Source organism: Bemisia tabaci, chromosome 1, assembly GCF_918797505.1.
Source record: "Bemisia tabaci chromosome 1, PGI_BMITA_v3".
Taxonomy (NCBI): domain Eukaryota; kingdom Metazoa; phylum Arthropoda; class Insecta; order Hemiptera; family Aleyrodidae; genus Bemisia; species Bemisia tabaci.
In genome coordinates, this window is record NC_092793.1 from 57,802,295 (window position 1) to 57,822,566 (window position 20,272).

Here is a 20,272-nt window from a genome sequence, read left to right on the forward strand (position 1 = left end):
ACTCCCAGCCCCTCACTCCCTGAGAATTTACCCAATTCCTTCACGCCGTGTTATCACTCTGAGCAGTCGCTTATTCAGAGGTTATATTCTGCGACCCAGAATAGCCAAGATAGGTAAAACGTCTCATCGCTATACTAGCTGGCCCTACAATGTAAATCCCATTTCCTCTCGGCAATGCAATCGACTTTGAAACGTTCACGCCTAATGTAAAAATATCAGTCACACTCAGGAGGAAACGATATGCGTTATAATTCTTAACCATCTGTCGTTTCTCCGTGTTTACTCTGCTCAAAAAAGAAAAACAAACAAGTGGAAAGGCAGAGGAAAAATATAAAAAATGTATCATAGATAGCAGCTGGAATTGATCGGCTTTGAACGTCGACGATTGCGATGTGCATATGCTAACACTTGCTCGCGCCGGACTGGCCCTATAAACGAGTGCTCAGGAATGTCGTGTAACAATTATTTATGTCTTGTGAAAAATAAGAAGGAAATACCACGGAGAATCACAAGATAGTTAAGAATACTCGGGAATCTCATCTCTTGGTGTTTTCCAGACGGTGTCGGCATGCCGCTTCTACTCAATACCCCTGGTACCAGCAGTGGGCTTATCTCGCTGAGCACTCCTCTTCTTTGTGTTAGGATGCGATGTTAGCTCCTGCCCCGCTCCACATCTCATTACCCTTATAATTTCAATAACTCAAGATTTACTTCCATTACATAAGTCTTTCTATTGCAAAAGTACGAAGCGAGGCCAGGGAGTATAAAAAAATATCATTACACATGAATATTATTTATTGAAAGAGAGTCTCTGTTCTTTCTTCTCTTTTCGCCACCTTGGTAGGAAATCCGAGCGCATAGTGGTAAGGCCCGCTAAAAATGGGTCGATGAGGCCAAGGACGCCGCATGTTCTATGAGACATCCTTGCGGCCTGCATGCCTTGGAGCCCACTACCTCAAGACGTTTTACCCGAATCACGTGGATGGCCCATTAATATGGAAATTGTGCTACTTATCCTCTGTTTCCTTTCTGCATTTGTTTTTTACTTATTGCTACGCTATTGCGGTATTTATCGGTTGCTGATTTTTACGAAATGTTTAGTCTTGACGGTGGCGGAGTCACTCTTACTCTACCCCGACGCGGCTCGATCCCGGGGCTTAGGCTGGGGCAAGATCTTGGATCCATCAATCTGAAAACACATTGAAATTGGAAATTTTAACTTGTAAGAGAAAAATCAACGTATTCTGTTTAGAGAAAGTTTTAATCTAAACTTTCTCTTCGCCAAAAATACCTATTTCTTTATGCTGGACCTTTTTCAACAAATCAATGAGTGTAATGTATCACAGGAGAAAAAAAATAATAAAATAGTCTAATTATTTGCCGTATGATTGGATTATTTAGGATGACTAAATTTACCAACAATTTAGGTCATATTCATGAGCCAGGAACATTAAACGCTAATCTCACTCTCATATATGTTAATTATTTGTGTTTTTGGTGTGTTTTATGTGTTCTTATTGAAATTTAGACAGAACAAATTATCCAGTAGTGTTTAAATGCTTAATCTGTCAAACAATTTATTCTGATATGATAACTGGTAAAATAGCATTGGTTGGTTTTTGTAATTGATGTGATATGAAGGAAGCAATCAATAAAACTGATGCATAAAAATTTACCTAGGACCGTATATTTCAGCATAATTTTCACCAGACGGTAGAGAAAGAAACTCTTGTGGATTCTCTGACTTCATATTATGGCAAAATATTGAGATATTGCGACCTGCAACTGTCATGGGATATTCTCTGTCTTCCTTAACTGCCAATTTTTCTTTAACGGCTAAGCAAGATGACAGACTACCTGTAAGGGAAAAATAACTTTGAAATAGGTTCAAATTATGAAGAATATTTAAAGTTCCATCCTGATGTGTACACGCTTATTAACAAACTTTTTAGCAGTAAAATAATGAGTTGCAAAGTTAAGTTAATCAAACTGAGTTAACAGAGTAAGTTAATCAAAACTGCTTTGAGCATTGACTACAGATTTTCTGTTAGGCAAAGATAAATTGTCCTCACAACCTACAGTCCCAGGTCGCTACAGGATTTTGCGAGTGAAATTCTTTAACAATTTCCTGATACCCCGGACAAATTTTGTTAAAATTCCTTGACTTTGAAGGGTACACCGGATTGCTGAAATGACATAATTTAAAATAGATTTCACACTGCATTTATTACTTGGAACCTCCATTACATGCTTGAAAACAAATAAAGGTGAATTGACGATTAATTCTTGATACTTTTGTCATTTTTCCTGACATTTCTCAGTTTTTTCTGACAGTGGTACATAGCCTTGTGACACTCATCACCGAATCAAAGTTGAAAAAACACTTTTTCTCCTATTGGATCTGTGACTGAAATGACTTGAGCTCAGGTAGGAGCTGCAAAACTGAACTGATGAATGCAGAGAACAGAACTCTTACTCTCCGCTCCATTCCAACATCACAAACTCCATGTGCGCAGGCTTAGTATTGTTCTAGGATTGGAATAATCTTTCCTTCGGCATTAGCACTCTACATGAACTAAATGAACAATGCTTGCAAGAGAATTTTCCAACCACAATGATTTAACAAGATTAGGTCCATTGGCATGACTATCTCATGACAAAATGCATCTAAAATACATGCAGATAAAGCATTACAATATGCGGGAACCAAATCTTGCGTTTAAAAAAGGACCAGGAAAAAAAGTATTTACAAGATAATATGAAGCCTTACATCTTTTTTGGTTACATTTCCTCTTCCTTGCAGGTTTGAAAATATTCATTGTTGGTTCTGATGCTGTATTGCAGAGGGAGCGGCGGACTTTTTTGCGAGTCCGCTGGTCGTAGCAGTATAGTTTCCTCCTCTGCCGGCCTTTCTTCCCGCAAGTGTGCGAACACTGAATAAAACAAGAATATTAAAGAGATATGAAAGGAAGATGTAAAAAAGGAGATAAAAAAACAAGAACAAAAATTACTGAGGGAGAATGTTTGGAAACTGACTCAGGTTATTAATTAATTGTTTGCTAAAAAGAAGAAAACAATTTGTATGAGAGACCATGATGGTCGAAGGTTTTTACTTCAGTAAAGTACCATGAAAGTTACTTCTCATTTCTTTTTATGCTTCTTGCCCCTGCGAATAGACTGTGTACCACCTTATAATTATGAGGAAAAAAGTTAACACCATAAATCTAAGAGTAAATTCTTTATGACTTTAGTGATTGTTTTCTTTTTATTGTGTAGCAAATAATATGTGCAACACTATAAAGACATAACTGCCCCCTCCACAAACCAATAATGTAGGTTCGTACTTGCTCTCTTTTAGTTTCCTGCAACATGGTTTTTGCTAGACAAACGATTCTCTTCTACAGTTGTATTGCACCATCAAAGCAAATAAAAAATTCTGCAGGAAATTATAACATTTTGAGTCAGACTGTATTCAGTAATAATTGTCGATTCTTTAGATTATTAAATTTTATAATTAGCAAATTCTTACAGCTGTCCATGGACCGGGAACAAGGAAATAGTTGGTATTGCACACTTCTACTTGGCATGACTGTTTAGATGGTGGTTTGTTTTTGAGATCACACTTTTCATTGCTGACTAACAAAGTTTGTCTCTTGTGGATTCGCTGACACTTCACTTCTCGATACTGCACTCCTGGTCCACAACTGGTTGAGCACTGTAATAAAACATTTTACAAAAAGGTGAGAAACTGAGAGCACTAGAATCACTCAGGATCTAACAGTTTGCTGTGGTACTCTCATCACTTCCATTTCAATCCAAAAAATTTATGGCATCCAAAACCATTGTGTCGACAGTTTTTAATTGATAAATGGGTGTAGGCTGTAGACTTTCTAGAATTTCGAGAGATGCAAGTGCATATAGTTTTTTTTTGTTTTTTTGTTTTTTTTTGTACTGACAATAAATGAAATGGAAAAACAATCCTGACGGTGACTAATTTTCCGGTACTTTCAGACGACTGTCATTTTGTAAGATAGATACAATTTTGGAAGAGTCCCCGTTTAAAGATAATTTTTTTTTTTTTTTTTTTTTTTTTTAAAAAAAACGGAGAGGGAGAGGAGCTTGTCACATAATTTTGAAAGCATTGCAGCTGTCCGTCTCTAAAATCATAATCTAACAATACAAGAGTGGACAGCCAAACATTTTTGGACAATTTTCAGTCCAATTTGGTCCTGTTCACTGAAATCTACCCTCATTTACATTCTTTGCCTTGCCTCAGAATAATTACACACGTCCCAAAAAAAAAAAAAAAAAAAAAAAAAAGACATAAAATCTAGAACATTTGATAAGCGATACTAATTTTCCTTCCATCCAAAGGAGAGGTTGCCACTTCAAAAAAGAAAAAATATTATTATTGAGCTCACACCTTCTACATAAATAGATATAAATATTAAGATGAGGATTAAAGAAGTCAAAACCTTGGAAAATTAAAAATCGATAAGAGGTCAAAGGTAGAGGTCTATATGAATGGAGAGAGGTATGCAATGGATGTAAACATGTAGCATTATTCACTCTGTAACCAAATTTCTTTCGATAAATCGTTTTTTCTTCAACTTATGAACATTCCTCGATTTTCAGGTGAGACCTAGAATGCATGGAGTTATGGGGACAGCAGGGCTTGATTCAAAATGCAGTAATGCTTCTAAGTTGGAAGATCAAAAAAATAAGTGACATTGTCAGGTATTTAAGGATTCAGCATCACATAAAAACAAAAATGTGATTAGATATAAGTTCAGGCTCCCTCAAAAAAAGGCTACAGATAAAGTGTAAGTCTTCTTCGACTGACATAGAATATACACAATCATGCAACAGGGACAGGAGTCGATGAGATGAGAGTGAAGAAAACAGGTACCATATGCCAAGACTCACCTGAGACCATTCTTCCATGACCCATTCGTTTGGGCAAGGAGCTCTCCGACACTCTCGTGTATCTCGTGGCTTCCGTTTGTCTTTGCAGTATGTGGGTGAAACTACATCATTTGTAGTTGCGTGAACACAATATACTGAGCGTTTGCGAGTGCCAGGGCCGCAGTTTGTAGAACACTTAAAGCCACAATGTAAAAAAAAAGAAACATATAATAAAGAGGAGACATTCATTTTGGAAGGAGATAGCAACAAGGAAGATGGGAGAATGGTGAAATCATAAAATAGAATCTGGGCGACAGAATGAAACGATTTTCAAAATATTTAATTTAGAAAAATATGCTGAGGGGAGAAAATTTTTCAAAATATTTGTTAAATAAAAATTTCAATATTAATTAAATTGCTGATAAGCCCACAGAGTCTTGTCCAGATATTTCTACCAGAATATTTAAAAAAGCTGAGTACAAATATTTACGCATTAATCAGATCCAGAAAATTTTTTTTTCAGCGACCACAGGGTTTTGAGAGGAAATAAAGACATCCACTTTGAAGGAAATAAAAGAGGAAAACATGAACAAGACAAATTAAATTTACGATTAAATTTCTAATAATAAAAGCTAATGTATGTGTTGATTACATGTTAATGCACATGTTAATTTACAATTAACATTTAAATTTTAACAAGCAAACATGTATTGACATTTTTACTAGGAGCACTAAGATCTGCAAGAAAGTAGTTCAATAAAAGTCACAGAAGGAAGAATATTATGATAGAAAGGTAACTCCCAACCCAATATTAGTATACGACATTCAAGTGCCTTTAAATGTTAGAACTCACAGGCACTTATAAGAAAAATTCAAGAGGAAATAGAAATGTATAAAAGGGAAGATATTGGAAAGAAAAAAAAGGACAGAGAGAGAAGAAAGATAGTAACCGAAAAATTCATGACAGTTAGTTTACCTGTCCCCAAATCGACGGTTTCCAAATGTATTTCTTTCCATCATCTGGACATGGCTCTAAATTACATGGTTGAATCTGTGCAGGTTTTACAGTGTGTGAGCAACTTGAGTCAGGTTTTGCAAACCCTAGCATTGATTCCTGACACCGCACTTGACGATGTTGAAAACCACCACCACAACTCACATTACACTACAACAAAAAAACACACATGAAGGAAATTATCATGCTCATCACACTAGAAATATGGAAAAAATACAAGATGATTCATAAATATTTATTTTCCCAGATGAAAAAACAATAAACATAGGCAAAAAATAGATGGAAGGCGATTTGGTTTCAAAAAGATTTGATTTACATACATACGGACAAATTGGTAACGTGCTTAAAATGTCCTCCATATCTCTAGAAATTAGTTTCTACTAAAAATTAGAGCAAGCAATTTAAGAAAGTATATGCTTTAAAATCATAGTATTGTTGAAACTAAGATTATGGAATTCAGCAGAGGATTCATGCTTTGTCTAAATATATTCTAAACTGTTTTGGAGTATCATTATGGGGGCAATAATGAAAATTACATGATGTCTAATATGCAATGGTACACACAGTGCACATCAGAAAATCCTCTTTTCAATAAACTGATTGATAATTGATAAAAACAAATTACGAGTTCAAGCACAGTTTAGTTCATAAGATGAAGCAAAATCAAATGATGCTTCAAAGAAATCTAAAAAATTGAATCCATGATACATTAATTTATTTTATTTACACTTTATTTGAATTTTACACAATACCATTCTGGTGTACTTTCGAGATAACTTACTTGAGACCAGTCTCCAAAATTCCAAGTTGTTTTGATGCATGGCTGTTGGTTACAAGGTGCAGTAGTTTCAGGTTTGTTAGACATGTCGCAAGCAGAGCTCGGTTGACCATCTACTTGACAAATAACTTGACGTGACATGAAACCTCCATCACAGGGCTTTGAACACTGAAACCAAGGGTTTTAAATTTACATAAAGAGAACTTGCATGGTAAAAAGAAATTAACATGGAGCAGTTTTAGCAAATAATCAATTAATCCGTCTTCATGAATGGTTAGAGAAAAGGAGGCTCTGAGAGGAAAAAGAGAGAGATGGAAAAGTCACTCTAAATGAAAAAGAATAATTCTATGAGAGTTCAGTTATAATGCTGTTAGCAATGAAGACTTTTTCAAGGAATAAATTCATGCAAAATGCAAAGTGAAATAAAAAGTTTATGATGTTTTGTAGTGAAGAACAATTTTCGATTCTTAGTCATGACCCTTCAGTCGGAAAACCCTAGCCCATACACCAGGGAAAGAAGATGGTTAAATACTAATACGCCAATAGGCAGAGCTAAGTAAGGATTCAGAAGACAGGAAAAAAAACCAAAAAAAAACACACACACACAAATGATCAGTATTAGATCATTTTCTTTTTACGTCACCACATTTAAGTATGTAGCTTGGATATCTGATTTACCTGGCTCCAAGCACCAGCCAACCATTGAGCTGGAATATTACTTTCAGCACTGCACTGTTTTGCAGCCTCACAAACTGTTTCAGTTAAAGGTTTTGGTTCATTGCATTCTTGTTCAGGCAAAGGCAAACCGCCTGAAACTGAAATGCATGCTACTTCTCTTGTCGAAGTGCCCTATAACAAAAATGGCAGAAAAGAGAACAGTCAGAGAAGGGCAGAGATTAGTTTGAAAAATTAAAAATCATGCTACATTTGAGCTGGAGATTGAAAGATATTCTGAAGATGTTAGGAAGGGAGAGACTGATTAACTGATGAAGAGAAGTTCTGAGAAAAGAAAAAGAATGCAATCAAGCATATCCATTTCATTTGAAGTTCGCACCACAATATTTTGTGGAGGTCTGGTTGGTCAGTATTTATGCATGCAGGATACTAGCACTAGTTGTGAGATTCCCAATTCATCCCTTTATGATGGCATGACTTTCCAATTGTGCAGTACAACTTCTTATTTCAATGCGTCAGTTGCACATGTCACAGAGGAGTTTGTTGATGATTTAAGCTTAGAAATTAGCCGAAAAAATAAGATTCATTTAAACGCTAAGTTTTTACATCCAGAATTGATGAAGATAATGCCCATGTAAAAACACAACATACGATGCAATCCACCGCGGTGGTGCATGGTTTCATCCACATTTTACTTCGAGCAACCAGTGTAAATGTACATATCATTAAATGATGAATCTGAGGAGGAAAAAAACCATGACATGCACTAAGTATCGCAGTAGATGGTGTCACACACCGTTTATTTAGATGAGCGATATTTCTGTTAATATCAGACTTAGAAACTTGGCATTTGAACAAATCTTATTATATGTATTTTGCAAATTCATAATCTTAAACCACCAAACATGATTCTATGACTAGCAAAATAGACTCATTATTAAAAAAATGAGAGGCTTGTGATTTGTTTTCAAGGCGACAGTGAAAGTATTGTTCTATATTAATTTTTTGTTGCCTGTGGCTCGAGTTTAGACCTCATTAATACCTCATGGGAAATTCAATAAAGGGCAGGTTCTTGAGAAGATTTGCATTCATCTGAAAACTTGCGATGATAAAAAAGAGCCGTGTTAATCTTAAGACAGGAGATTAATACTTTGCTTACCTGCTCACAGCTAACTGAGCAAGGTCCCCATTCACTTATATTCCAAATACCGCAGGATGTTACGAAACATGATTCTGTCTGTCTTGGCTTCTCGATTGAATTGCAATTGCTGTAGTCGGATATTTTTGAGGCGATTTCATCATAACATATTGCAGATCTCCTTCTGATGCCTTCGCCGCATGTTGTTGAGCACTAAAATTGAAACAAGCAGAGTAAAATAATTACTGGAGAAATTAGGATTATTTGGACTGCATTTTGCAATTTGGAACTATAAATTCTGGCCCGATTTAAAAATAACGTTTGTGCCAGCAGTTTCCCTATGCACATAAGTGTTTTTTCAGATGAGCCACAATTTCTAGTTCCAAATTTCAAAATGCAGTCCATTTGATCTATATCTTCAATTGAACCCTGAGTTGAAAGATCAAAGATTTTGAAGACACAAAATCAAAGATCAATTGAATAGATTTAACCGGAATCATACTGACTGAGATTCATGTTGTTTAATTTCCCCTCAAAATTTTATGTTCTTAACAGAGACAACAACATAACACCTTGAAATTTTGTTTAAAATTCCATCAGATTAGGAAGAATACTCTCACAAAACTCTGAATTTCAGAGTTCCTTTTTTATTTTTGTTTAAAAAATAAAACATAAGAGACAATTAGGCAACATCTGATGGAGTTAGGCAGATCCCAGGTAAATCTTCCAATCGATAATTTAAAAAAGAATAGGAGTCACAGAATGAAACCGTAGCTACTGAAAACAGTTCCCTGATGTAGATCGGCTTTGATAACTGTTATGAGGTCTTGTACAGTATCACTTTAATCATAACATGACATTGACTTGCAATTTGAAAATATGGTTCATAAAGCGAAACAAAATAATTATGGCAGTATATTTAAAGTAAGGTGGGTTCTGAAGATCACACATCTTGTAAAACATATTGCGTATCGCATATTGTCTAGGCTGTGTGTGGAGTGAAATGCAATGAGTAGGTACTCACAGGTTCCCAGTCACTGTATCGCCAATTCCAACGGTTGAGTTTGTAAATTGCATTGCTGTCCGGTATCTCATTTTCATGAACGCTTTGACAAGGATGCTCATAACATATTTTTGTGTCATCTGGTTTCAATTCTTGCAAGCAATCGTCATCGTTTCCTGAGCTGCATTTGACAGGCCGTGTTATGATACCCTCTCCACAGGTGACAGAGCACTGAAAGCAATTTGATTCGATCAGACTTACTAGTGGACAAATGAGTCACTTGAAATAAAAGGGCAAAAAAGCAGACATTAATTGACCTTTCAGCTGATGACCAGACTTTTGTTTCCTCGAAACACCATCTTGTCTCCTCAGACTGACAAAATTTGAAAATTTAGAAAAAATTTGTCCTGAGTGTTGTTCAGCAGCGACAGTAGGTGGCTTGAGGATCGCACTTTTGTGTCGTGCCTTGTGTCGTGTTCATGACGACATTTCCATGCCGTCTTGGATTTTGCAGGATGCTAGGCTGGGCTTACTAACCAATGTGATCTACTGTTGAGGTTTAAACGTACCCAAAATGTTACAGATCTCTCGGTGTGACCTCAACTTAATATTCCAATGCGAGCTGCTTGAACTAAACACTTTACCCCTCAGTCTTGTGCTAGTACTCATTAGGGATCAACATTTTTTACCCTGATTGAAATTTTTTAACTTTTAGGCCTCCTTTTTCCTGAAAAATAGTGTGGACTTAGCACTATTTTACCACCTTGTTACGATAAGAAGTGCTGCTCAGAGATGTGCCAGTGTGTTTTGTGCAAAGAGAACTTTTCTTTTCAATGTGTAACTATCAGATTTGTTTGTATTATTTACGATTGTGAATCATGGTTTTTTTATTCTTGAATTTGATATTTTCTACTTACGTAAGACCAGGGTCCTTCAATCCACTTTGGACAAGATTGCTTGTTACAACTCTCGACTTCTGATGGCTTCATTTTAAGAGGACAGTTGTATGGCTCAACGACTAGATTATTAATTTGGCACCAGATAGATCGTTGTCTCTTACCCATTCCACAAGAGGCAGAACACTGAAAGAAACGAAACACATTGATTCAAAGATATGCTGCATTAAAATTTTTGTCGATAGAAGCGATAGAATTGGGGCGCTGAGTGCAAAAAGGGAACTTCTCAGTCCCAGTGCTTCACGAATCTTGGTTGATATTTCATCCATTGTAGGGAAAATAAATAAATGCATTTCATTGATATTTTTAATGAATATTTTTAACGAATCTACTATGTTCTGTAGAATAATTCCAGCTAAATTGCCCATAAGATTCTTCCCTACGACATAAATTAGAGATAGAGATTTTGAAACGCAGTCACCGAGTAGTGCCCTTCTTGTACGCTCAATTAGAAAGAATGAATTCATCATTGAAAAGATTACTATTGAAATACGCAAGTTAAATTAAAATTTATACATTTTCAGGTTTATTCATGGATATAATTGAAAAATTCAAATTTTTACTAACAACTAGTGCTTGCTCTGAGAATTACCAGTGCACCAGTTGAATTAATTTGGAGATAATATAGATGATAAAATGCTTTAGAATTTGAAAAAGAGATGAGATACATATTATGTGATGCAACTTTTAAGTTTTCGCCAAGAAAAGTACTTACTTCACCCCAGGATCCAACCGACCATTGAGGGCATTTTTGAGTAGCACACGCTTGTTTGTCATATTTATCCGATGGGCTACAATCAGTTTCTGGCAAGGGCTCATCGTTTTCATCAACGCACTCAGATTGACGAGTTTGCACACCTGCTCCACAAGTCTTGGAACACTAAAAAATGTGAAATAAACTAATAAATGCATAAGGGTGGACTATTTTTTATGGGAATCAGTAAACAAGGAATTAACATTGTGATTTTCTGAATAGCTCACAAGGAACATTTGGTCTCATCTCTTTAAATTGTAAAATAAATACAACTAATAAGCAGGAGAATGCGTATTAAGGACACTTCAAGCCTGAAATCATATACCTACAGGGAAAGATCCATGCAAAACCATTAAATATTTTAATGAGATCAGGTCTAGAGACGGAAGCACATGATGCCCTTGAGATTTTAAAGCTTCTATTGGACAAAGATTATGGTTCAATTTGCCTTACCGCTCCCCATTGTGAGTAGCGCCATCTACCACGATTGCAGGGACCATTGCATGGAATGTCAGTTGGAGGTTTCGGCAGAAAATTGCATGTGCTGTTATTTAGAGGTACAGGTGAGGAGAATGGATGATGAAAATGTTGAATGCACTGCACTCTGAGTGTTCGATGACCACTTCCACACATGGCAGAGCATTCCGACTGACTTACAATCAACCATCTATAAAAAACAAAAAAAACATTTCAGATGTAGGGAAAACAGGAAAGAAGGAAATTAAAGAGGGAATTTTTTAAACTTTAAATGTAGTTACTTCTGTAGATGACTATTTAGCCATTGGTTCCAAAAGAGAGGATTTAAGAGGAGTGTTAGAATTTTAAATATGTAGTGCCGATTTTTCAGAAATCTAAGATGAAGGATCGAAGCGAGATGGTAATTTTTCATCCAAAACTTATCACAAAGAGGTAATTTGAGGGGGCCAGACTAAACAGAGCGTTACACAATGTTTTCAAGGGGATGCAGACCTATGTTAGAAGTGCTTAACAAGGGGGAGAAGGGGGTCAAAAATCCAATTTTCGGTGTTGCACATTAAACAAACAACACATTTTCAAAAAGATTCCAAAATTACAAAAGGTTTCGCAGCACTTACTTTAATTCACAATCAACATTGCATGATTTCCGGACTGGTTCTCTCAAAGGTAAACCTGCACAGTAATCAGCCGCAACTTCATGACCTTCATCAAGTTTTACACATTTCACCATTCGTTCTGTCTCGCCTAGATGAGAACAGGAAACAAAAGAAGAGAAAGCAATGAAATCAACGAAGAATGAGCTAACAATGAAGCATGAATAAGACAGAGTACTCAGGAGAGGAATTAGGTTTCTATAAAATGGAGGGGAAATTCTGAAAAGTCTGGATGATCAAAGCTGAACTATGTTCCACACCACAAAAGTGGCAGCTAAGGGGCCGAGTCAGTGACTGGCTTGGGGGTATTGTTCAAGGTTTGAAATTAAGGTAAATTAGACATGAGCTCATTCATATAAGCCAATATTGCAGCAGTTTGACAACTCTTTAATTATAGACCAAGCAGCTCACCTGTCTTCACCCCTTAACCGCCACTTTCCGTCAAGCAGACTATAAGAAACTGTGATACAAAAAAAGTTACTAAGTAGGGTTTATAAGCCCTTCAGTCATCAGTGGCTTAAAAGGAGATTAACATGGCGGTAAAAAAATACATTTCCAGAATAATTGTGGAGCGGAGCAAACTCCTGCAAGTCTCTAATTGTGAATTGCAAGTGACACTTACTTCGGTCTTGATTTTCTTTGATAGATTCCATTACAGCATCCATTTTATCTTTGTATTGCATTTTTTCACTTTTGGTTTTTTGATCAACAAAAATTTCTATCGCGTAACAAGCAAAATAATCTAATTTACGACTTACCTTTGCAAACTTTGGTGCAGGGACTCCATTTGTCGGTCAACTTCCATTTAAACTTATTCAAGAAATGATCTTGGATCCAGTACTGATACACTATGTTTGGAGAGTGCAAATTACCATTGGAAAGAACCTGGAATCCAAACACGCAAATCATTGTAAATTATTCATGGGTAAAAATAAACTGCGAAGATTCATGCTGAAAACAAATGTCAAACGAGATGAGAAATTCGTAAGCTGGAAAAAAAAACCGTAAGTGAAAACCGGAATTCGACTGACTAAAATTTCACGTTACCAGAATATCTGTTTAAGCTTTTTCCATTGACAGAGAACAAAACCACATAATGCTTTGAAACTTTCTATGCAGTTTTTCTATCTCATGAAGAATAGTTACTCAAAAAATTCACTTTAGAATGATGATTACTTATTTGTTGAAAAAACAAAACATCAAAGGAAATCAGGCAACGTTTGATTTGGTTAAGCTGATTCCAATAAGCTGAAATCCGTTTCTTTTATGGTCATCTAAAGAGCAAAACTGCCAATATGACTCGAAAATATTATGGTGGATTAGCGAAAACATTATTGTTGAGTGTTGACTCATAGATATCTTAAGATACTTTATGGTGGATTATTTTGGCTGATGATGAGTTGTCTTAGAAAAGGAAATTTTCTAATTTTCTTCATTTCTAAGGGAAAAAATTCACAACAGACACAAAAAAATTATTTAAATAGTTTAAATGAAATACAGAGGAAACGACATTCTGTACAATATCTAGCTATCACAATGTTCTTGTGATGGTAGCTGAAGTTCAGATTCAGAGATCAAATAATTTCTGCTATTTATGTTTTTCATGATGCTATCATGATGTCCCTCAAGATTATTTGGAAATTAAAACGATGCATGGTAAGAAATAATGATTACCTCGACAACAAGGTCCTTGGTGAGTGGTTTTGATGAATTCACTCGCTCAACAATAGCTTCTGAGCCCGAATACTCGAGGATGGTCCCACCATAAAGGATAAGTTTGGTTTTATTTCTAACACTGAAATTTCCATTTAGTATGTATTCTCCAGTTTCTCCATCTGACAGAGCTATAAATTCAAGAACTTCCGTGAAAAATTGAGTAGAATAATTACTGCTTACATGGGTAAAAGCGAACAAGAGGAAATAAAGAAAAATAAAATATCCTTGGAAACTTGAGAAGTTGCAGGATGCTCTTAGGTGGAGGGGAAAAAAAATCATTGTACCTTCCAAGACACATAGGATGAATAAAATGTTTTAAGGACGTGAAAACTATGAGAACTAATTCTAAACATTAAGGTTTACAGTGTATAACTTTTATTAATTATTTCGTGGAGACTTTACTTAATCAAACTTCACAGATTTAAATGTTCAGTAAGCTGAGTTTACAGTATTTTTCACAACTTTCTTTTGTACCCTAAAACAATAGAATATTAAATTGAAAAGTGAAGAGAATATTTTAAAGCAATGTTTCTCATCTGGGTATATGTATTCCCATAGATACTATAATCCTAATGTCTTGTGTTTTAAATTTTCCAATTTAACATTCGAAAGCATCTTCAGGCGAGGCAAAACCAATAGCTTGCATTTTGAAATAAAATTAATAAAATTCTAGATCCCTTCAAATCCTCTACTAGATTTCACAGGTGCAGAAATTTTGCTTATTTGATAGCATACAGACCTAAATAGTTATCATTTTTGTGTGCTGCTATGTATCCATCTTGTCGAATGTCCAGAGAGCTAGCTCCAATTGGGATACGAACAACTTTAGAGTATCCATAAATCGATTCATTGTAGGTTCCACTTATCATGATACAGCTACTGTTATCACCACCACAAACACCACATGCATCTGAGCCAGAAAGAGAAAAGTAGTTAGAAATATGTATATGTATGTATTTGAAATAATTTGTTGCAAGGAAACTTAGAAACTCTGAAATACTGCGACCTTTTGCTATGCACTACCCTCATAGGATATCTATTATAAGATTAAATCTAACATTTTAGAGGACATCCAAAATGGAAAATTAGTGTTGAGATGTCTTTGATGAGGAAGTTAAATTAAGGTTGATTTTAGAGTGTTGAGTTTGCATGGAAGAGTTACTTTCACAACATTCCTTCATTCAGGATTTTCTTGTAGTTTAGTAAGAGCCTCCATAGTCTAAAGATGAAAGTAAGCTCCAATCATAGAGAGAAAAGAGGGTGATAACATTTCCAAAATCCTGGAATGAGGCTGATGACAGAAGAGGATACAGACTTTTCCATCATCAATTTTCTTGAAAATAGAGTGGTTTTTGGAAAAAAAGTCGTGCTTCAAACATTTTCTGAACTTATGTTTTATGTTGTCTTACACTAAATACTATAGACAATTCAGTCTATACTTTGAATTTCGGATTTTACAAGAGTATTGACTCTATATTATGCCGAAGAATAGACGCATTCTTATTACCAAGTTGAGCATCTGAGTCCAAAATGTGATTGCAGTCAGCTTTCTTGCAGACGCCATTGACACACATGTCATAGGTATCAGGAGTGCACTTGGTACCATCAATTACTTTGTTGCCCAATGAATAATACCCTTTTGAACTGGCCACTCGACAATACAACTTGCATCTATCATCCTGATTATCTAAAATTCCAAAAAGAGATTCACATTATTGTTGCGTATAGAAGATAGTTTGGAAGTTACAATTCGCTGAGGAAAAGATATTATGTAATTTTTTCATTCCATTTTTTATACTGGGACATAAAAGTTCTACATTAATATAAATTAGGTTTGTTTTTCATATTCTGAAACTAAAATAAATTAAGCCTTTAGTAATAGAAATCACTCTTGCAGATGTAAATCTTTAATTCAAAAAGCTCGATGATACGAAAAAAAGCCAGTCCCTGTGGGAAAGTCTCAATATTTAAAAAAAAAAAAAAAAAAAAAAAACATGCTTTGGTCTCAAACTTGTCAATTTGAATTCTTTGGATAGGCAGTTGCATGAAAATCTTGCTAATTCAAAATCCCTCAAATTTTAAACAAGCCCTCGGTCCTTAATGTTTTGAATAAGTGAGAGTTCAATTTCCGTTACTATTTTGAAGAAAATTTACTCTTGGTTGTAATTCTGGAAAACACAGGTTGTCCCGGATCACACATACTGAGCTTTCTTCCATTTATTTTAGGTCAGAAAAGGTGAGGCCTAAAGGGACGAATGGGCAATTGACTCCAAGGAATCAGAATTTTATCATCCAGAAATCCATGCTCTAGGTGGTATTTTTGTTTTCAGAAAACAAAAGATGTTTCGAAGAAGTGATAAATTCAGCAAAGAGAATTTGGAAAAGTCGACTATGGCACACTACTTCACCTGACTGCAGAACTTAGAAGAGGATAATATAACTCGGAAAAAATTATAGATACCTTTACTTGTCCCATACTTTGGAACCCACTTCACATCAGTTGAAAGTCCATGAACATTGAAATTATTATTGTTGAATTTTGCACACTGTTCTTCTCTGAAAAAAGATGCAAAATAGTTGAGTAAAGATGTTTAGGTATGTATGTGAGGTGTACTTTAGGATGCTGTGACAGCTTAATTTTTTGGTCAGCTATAATGTCTTAACATGACTACATAATGTAGAAGAGTTTCATATGCAAATCGAATCTAAAGTAAGAGTTAGAGAGAAATATTGAAAAAGCTTTTAAACAGCGCACACTGATAATAGATTAAAAAGAGCAACACTGGGTTGTTGTTACCAACTTTAACTTTACTCCAGTTTATCTTGAGTCATAATACAGCAAACAGTCATGGACAGAAAGAAATGAGACTGTTGTATTTGTAATTTTTGTTATATTGATGCAAATTGTAGAAATATTTTTACAATTTTCCTTTTTATGATTGTCACATCATGTGCGGAAAAAAGAAAAAAATGGTTACTGACCTAAAATCAGGTGTATTAGGGGGGCACTCCTGAACATTGCAAGATTTGTATCGAACTCTTGCACCTATGCAATACTTGCCGCCATTGGCAGGAGGAGGCTCATCACAGTAGCGCACAGACTGCTTCACGCCACCTCCACAAGACCTTGAGCATGGTCCATAGCTGGAAAATAACAACAAATATTTCATGAGAGAGGAATTTGATTAAAATAAGAGGTAGATTTTCTAAAAATTGAAGAACAGTTAAACATATGAAGAAATGTGATAAAAATATTAAGTTAAAATAATAATGGGACATTGAAGAGATAGAAATGTGGACTTACGGCTGCCATCCACCCCACTGCCCATCAATCGGTTGCAAGGAGTATCTGTTCTCAGGCACACATTCGCCGCGCTGACACCACAATCCGTCGGCACAGGGTGTCCCATCAGCCCATGGTTGATGTTCAGTTTGACACCCAATCTCACCACCAACTTGCACTTTGGTGCACCAAAGATTCTTACAAGCGGGCTGAAAAAATTAAAATTTTCAGAGTTATTCAGTAATTGAAATTACTGTTCAATTGTAAAACATATTGGATGCTCTTGATAAAGCACAGGTTCTCTTCCCAACTTGTGTCATTAATCTAAAATTTTAATGTGCTCATTAATTTGATGAATCTTACAACTACATATTTGAAATGACTATTCACCAAGCATAACTGACCCACTTCTTTCTTCACTCTTCTTTCAGGTATTTATACTTTTTTGTCTGCAAAATTAATTGAATAGATACGATCGGATACAAAGATACAATACTATGATGAAAAGGCAAATTCTTCACCTCTTAATTTTGAAAACGCAATGGTTTTGTGTTTTCAAAATGTTACTAGGCATGTGAAAAAATAATTACTTTATAAGGGCATATTTCTGATCCATTGCCATAGACCAGTTCACACTGTCGGTTGACACTGAATTTCTCTCCTGGCAGGTTGAGAGTCCGATAGTCCAAGTAGTCATACCCAGGGGTGTTCAGAAAACAGGAGCCTCTTTCTGCACTAGAATCAAACATCAAAAGAAAGATTTTTCAAAGAAGGATCAAAAAAGGAGGTTTTTCCCCCACTCAAGAGATTGAAATATATACATTAGAAACACTTTATTTCAAGTCTAGGACAGTTTTTACTTTTTTGTGTGTACTACTGTGTATCTTTTGATAAATAAAGGTTATTACTCTGAGGGTCTACATCACCACAAATTTTTGGGATTTGTGGGTGAGCGCTTGTTTTATTTTATACGCACAAAAAAAAGGTGATGTTAAGATAAAATAATAGAAAAAATAATTTTTAAAAAAAAAAAACCAGAGACTTACTCTAAAAATTCTGTCAAGTAGTGACGGCTGCAGTTGGACCAAACCCATGGATTGGAGCTGTGATCCAAGACTCGAGACATAACATTATTCGCACTGTCTGGCTGACGGAATGTGTTGCACTTGGGGTCATCATCGTGGGGAATATTGAGCCTGCAAAATTCAACCAGAAAAACAATGAAGAAAGTATCTTATCAGGTCTCTTGGATTAAAGAAAGTGAAGAGAGATCTGACTGTGCAAGATTGAAGAAATAAAGAGAAAATTGACTTGCTTGTAGGGCCACATTCTGAAAGTAGGTATTACGAAACTCAAATGTTTGAAAATGGCCCCCGTTTTGTGTATTATAAGACACACTGCATAATACATGAAATTGCATGTCATGTGGAAAATTATGCATTAAATAATACGTAATTTCAAATTTTATCCAGCCACAAGGAAACAACATCCAAAGGCTCCCACGTTAAAATCTAGGTATCCTCATAATGTGATAGATAGGAAATTTGACAATATTTGTCACGCCTGATTTTGTTTGTAATGCTTTACAAAAAGTGAGTTCATGATGCAGTGGCAAGGTGTGACCTGAAATGTAGGAGAAGCAGTGATCAGGTTTAGGGTTCTGAGGAGTTCCTGCCTACACAAATTGTAAAATCTCACCAGTCCTTTCAAAACTTGTTTCCCCCTGCCCCAGACAACGCAATTAATGATGAGTGAAATCAAAGATAAAACCGTTATGATATCTTCCTGTTGGGAGAAAGATGCTGTGAGAGTTAATGTATGTCACTTACAAGTGTCCAATTTCATGAGCTATTGAAAATGCAGCACTGAGACCGTTGTCTTGTACGACAGCACAACCAGAATTTTCAGCACAGACAGTGCCTACCTCTGCTAGCCCAAGTACATGACATTTGCTTTGCTGAGTGTTTTGACACAAGATTCCTCTGAAACAAAGACAAATTGAATGTACAGTTACTGCCTGAAGATATAATTCCTGGATTCACATCTATAATTTATATCTGCCTTGATGAGCAGGAGCTCTCGAACATTAATTAGCAAGATACCGATACTAAAAATTGTTCTTCGAAGCTTGATAAATATGTAGGTTGGCTGCAAATTGACATTCCTCCCGGTTTTACTGGGGAAAAAAACACTTTCCAACATGTGAGTAACTTCTTGGTTCTCAAAAATCACACTAACATGTTCAGGATTGAAATCTTCTCGCATCATATTCCAACCTCAGAGTCAGAGGTTTATTCCTATTTAATTTGGATGAGATTTACTTGACAATAAAATGTCTAAGTATGCCCATACGTATGTAGGATGTAAATACTACAGCTAGATGTGGCATGATTGTGAGGGAAAAAATCAAATTACATTCGACCGATGAACAACATCTTTGGATGATAAGAACTTCAAATTTAAAAAAGTAACCATTAAACATACCAACGCAGTCTGTTCTTCAGATGTTTGCTATGATTTAAATGAGGATATAACAACCTTAACACCCTAGATTTTACACATCATTTGACATCAATAAAGAAATATATGCATTGAATAAGTGGAATAAGTAAATCAAGGAAAAATAATCACAATTTGCTTCGCCTTCGCCTCGTTTGTTTACAAGCAGCTCCATGCCGCCATGCGTGCCTGTGTCGTGTCGTGTACTGCGCATGCGCCATAAGCGGTACGCAATTCGTGAATGAACCATTCAAAACGGAACGAACCAATGAGAGGCCCAGAAATCGTCATCGTACTCATCGTAGTACTATACGTAGTATTTTGTAGTAAGTGTTGCCAGATCGAATGAACAAATGACAATAAAAGCTTTCCAGGCCGTAAAACATGATGATATACCGGAGATTTTAATGTAATTCTGCA

At 35.7% G+C, this 20,272-nt stretch overlaps 1 protein-coding gene across 1 annotated transcript in view; it reads right to left on the reverse strand.

The window, feature by feature from the left end:
* Positions 1–254: 254 nt before the first annotated feature.
* Positions 255–20,272, reverse strand: part of LOC109043067 (A disintegrin and metalloproteinase with thrombospondin motifs 9) — a 195,971-nt gene continuing 175,953 nt past the window's right edge. Inside the window, exons 10-34 of the mRNA XM_072306217.1 lie at positions 19,183–19,335; positions 18,400–18,549; positions 17,944–18,088; positions 17,375–17,562; positions 17,053–17,214; positions 16,532–16,626; positions 15,578–15,757; positions 14,810–14,980; positions 14,029–14,198; positions 13,113–13,239; positions 12,319–12,445; positions 11,678–11,891; positions 11,186–11,350; positions 10,432–10,596; positions 9,536–9,745; positions 8,533–8,724; positions 7,377–7,547; positions 6,702–6,866; positions 5,882–6,070; positions 4,927–5,100; positions 3,530–3,715; positions 2,771–2,933; positions 1,677–1,857; positions 1,129–1,189; positions 255–284 (exon numbers count right to left, since the gene is read on the reverse strand). Coding sequence (XP_072162318.1) covers positions 255–284; positions 1,129–1,189; positions 1,677–1,857; positions 2,771–2,933; positions 3,530–3,715; positions 4,927–5,100; positions 5,882–6,070; positions 6,702–6,866; positions 7,377–7,547; positions 8,533–8,724; positions 9,536–9,745; positions 10,432–10,596; positions 11,186–11,350; positions 11,678–11,891; positions 12,319–12,445; positions 13,113–13,239; positions 14,029–14,198; positions 14,810–14,980; positions 15,578–15,757; positions 16,532–16,626; positions 17,053–17,214; positions 17,375–17,562; positions 17,944–18,088; positions 18,400–18,549; positions 19,183–19,335 — 3,934 coding nt within the window. The remainder of the gene's footprint in view (positions 285–1,128; positions 1,190–1,676; positions 1,858–2,770; positions 2,934–3,529; positions 3,716–4,926; positions 5,101–5,881; positions 6,071–6,701; positions 6,867–7,376; positions 7,548–8,532; positions 8,725–9,535; positions 9,746–10,431; positions 10,597–11,185; positions 11,351–11,677; positions 11,892–12,318; positions 12,446–13,112; positions 13,240–14,028; positions 14,199–14,809; positions 14,981–15,577; positions 15,758–16,531; positions 16,627–17,052; positions 17,215–17,374; positions 17,563–17,943; positions 18,089–18,399; positions 18,550–19,182; positions 19,336–20,272) is intronic.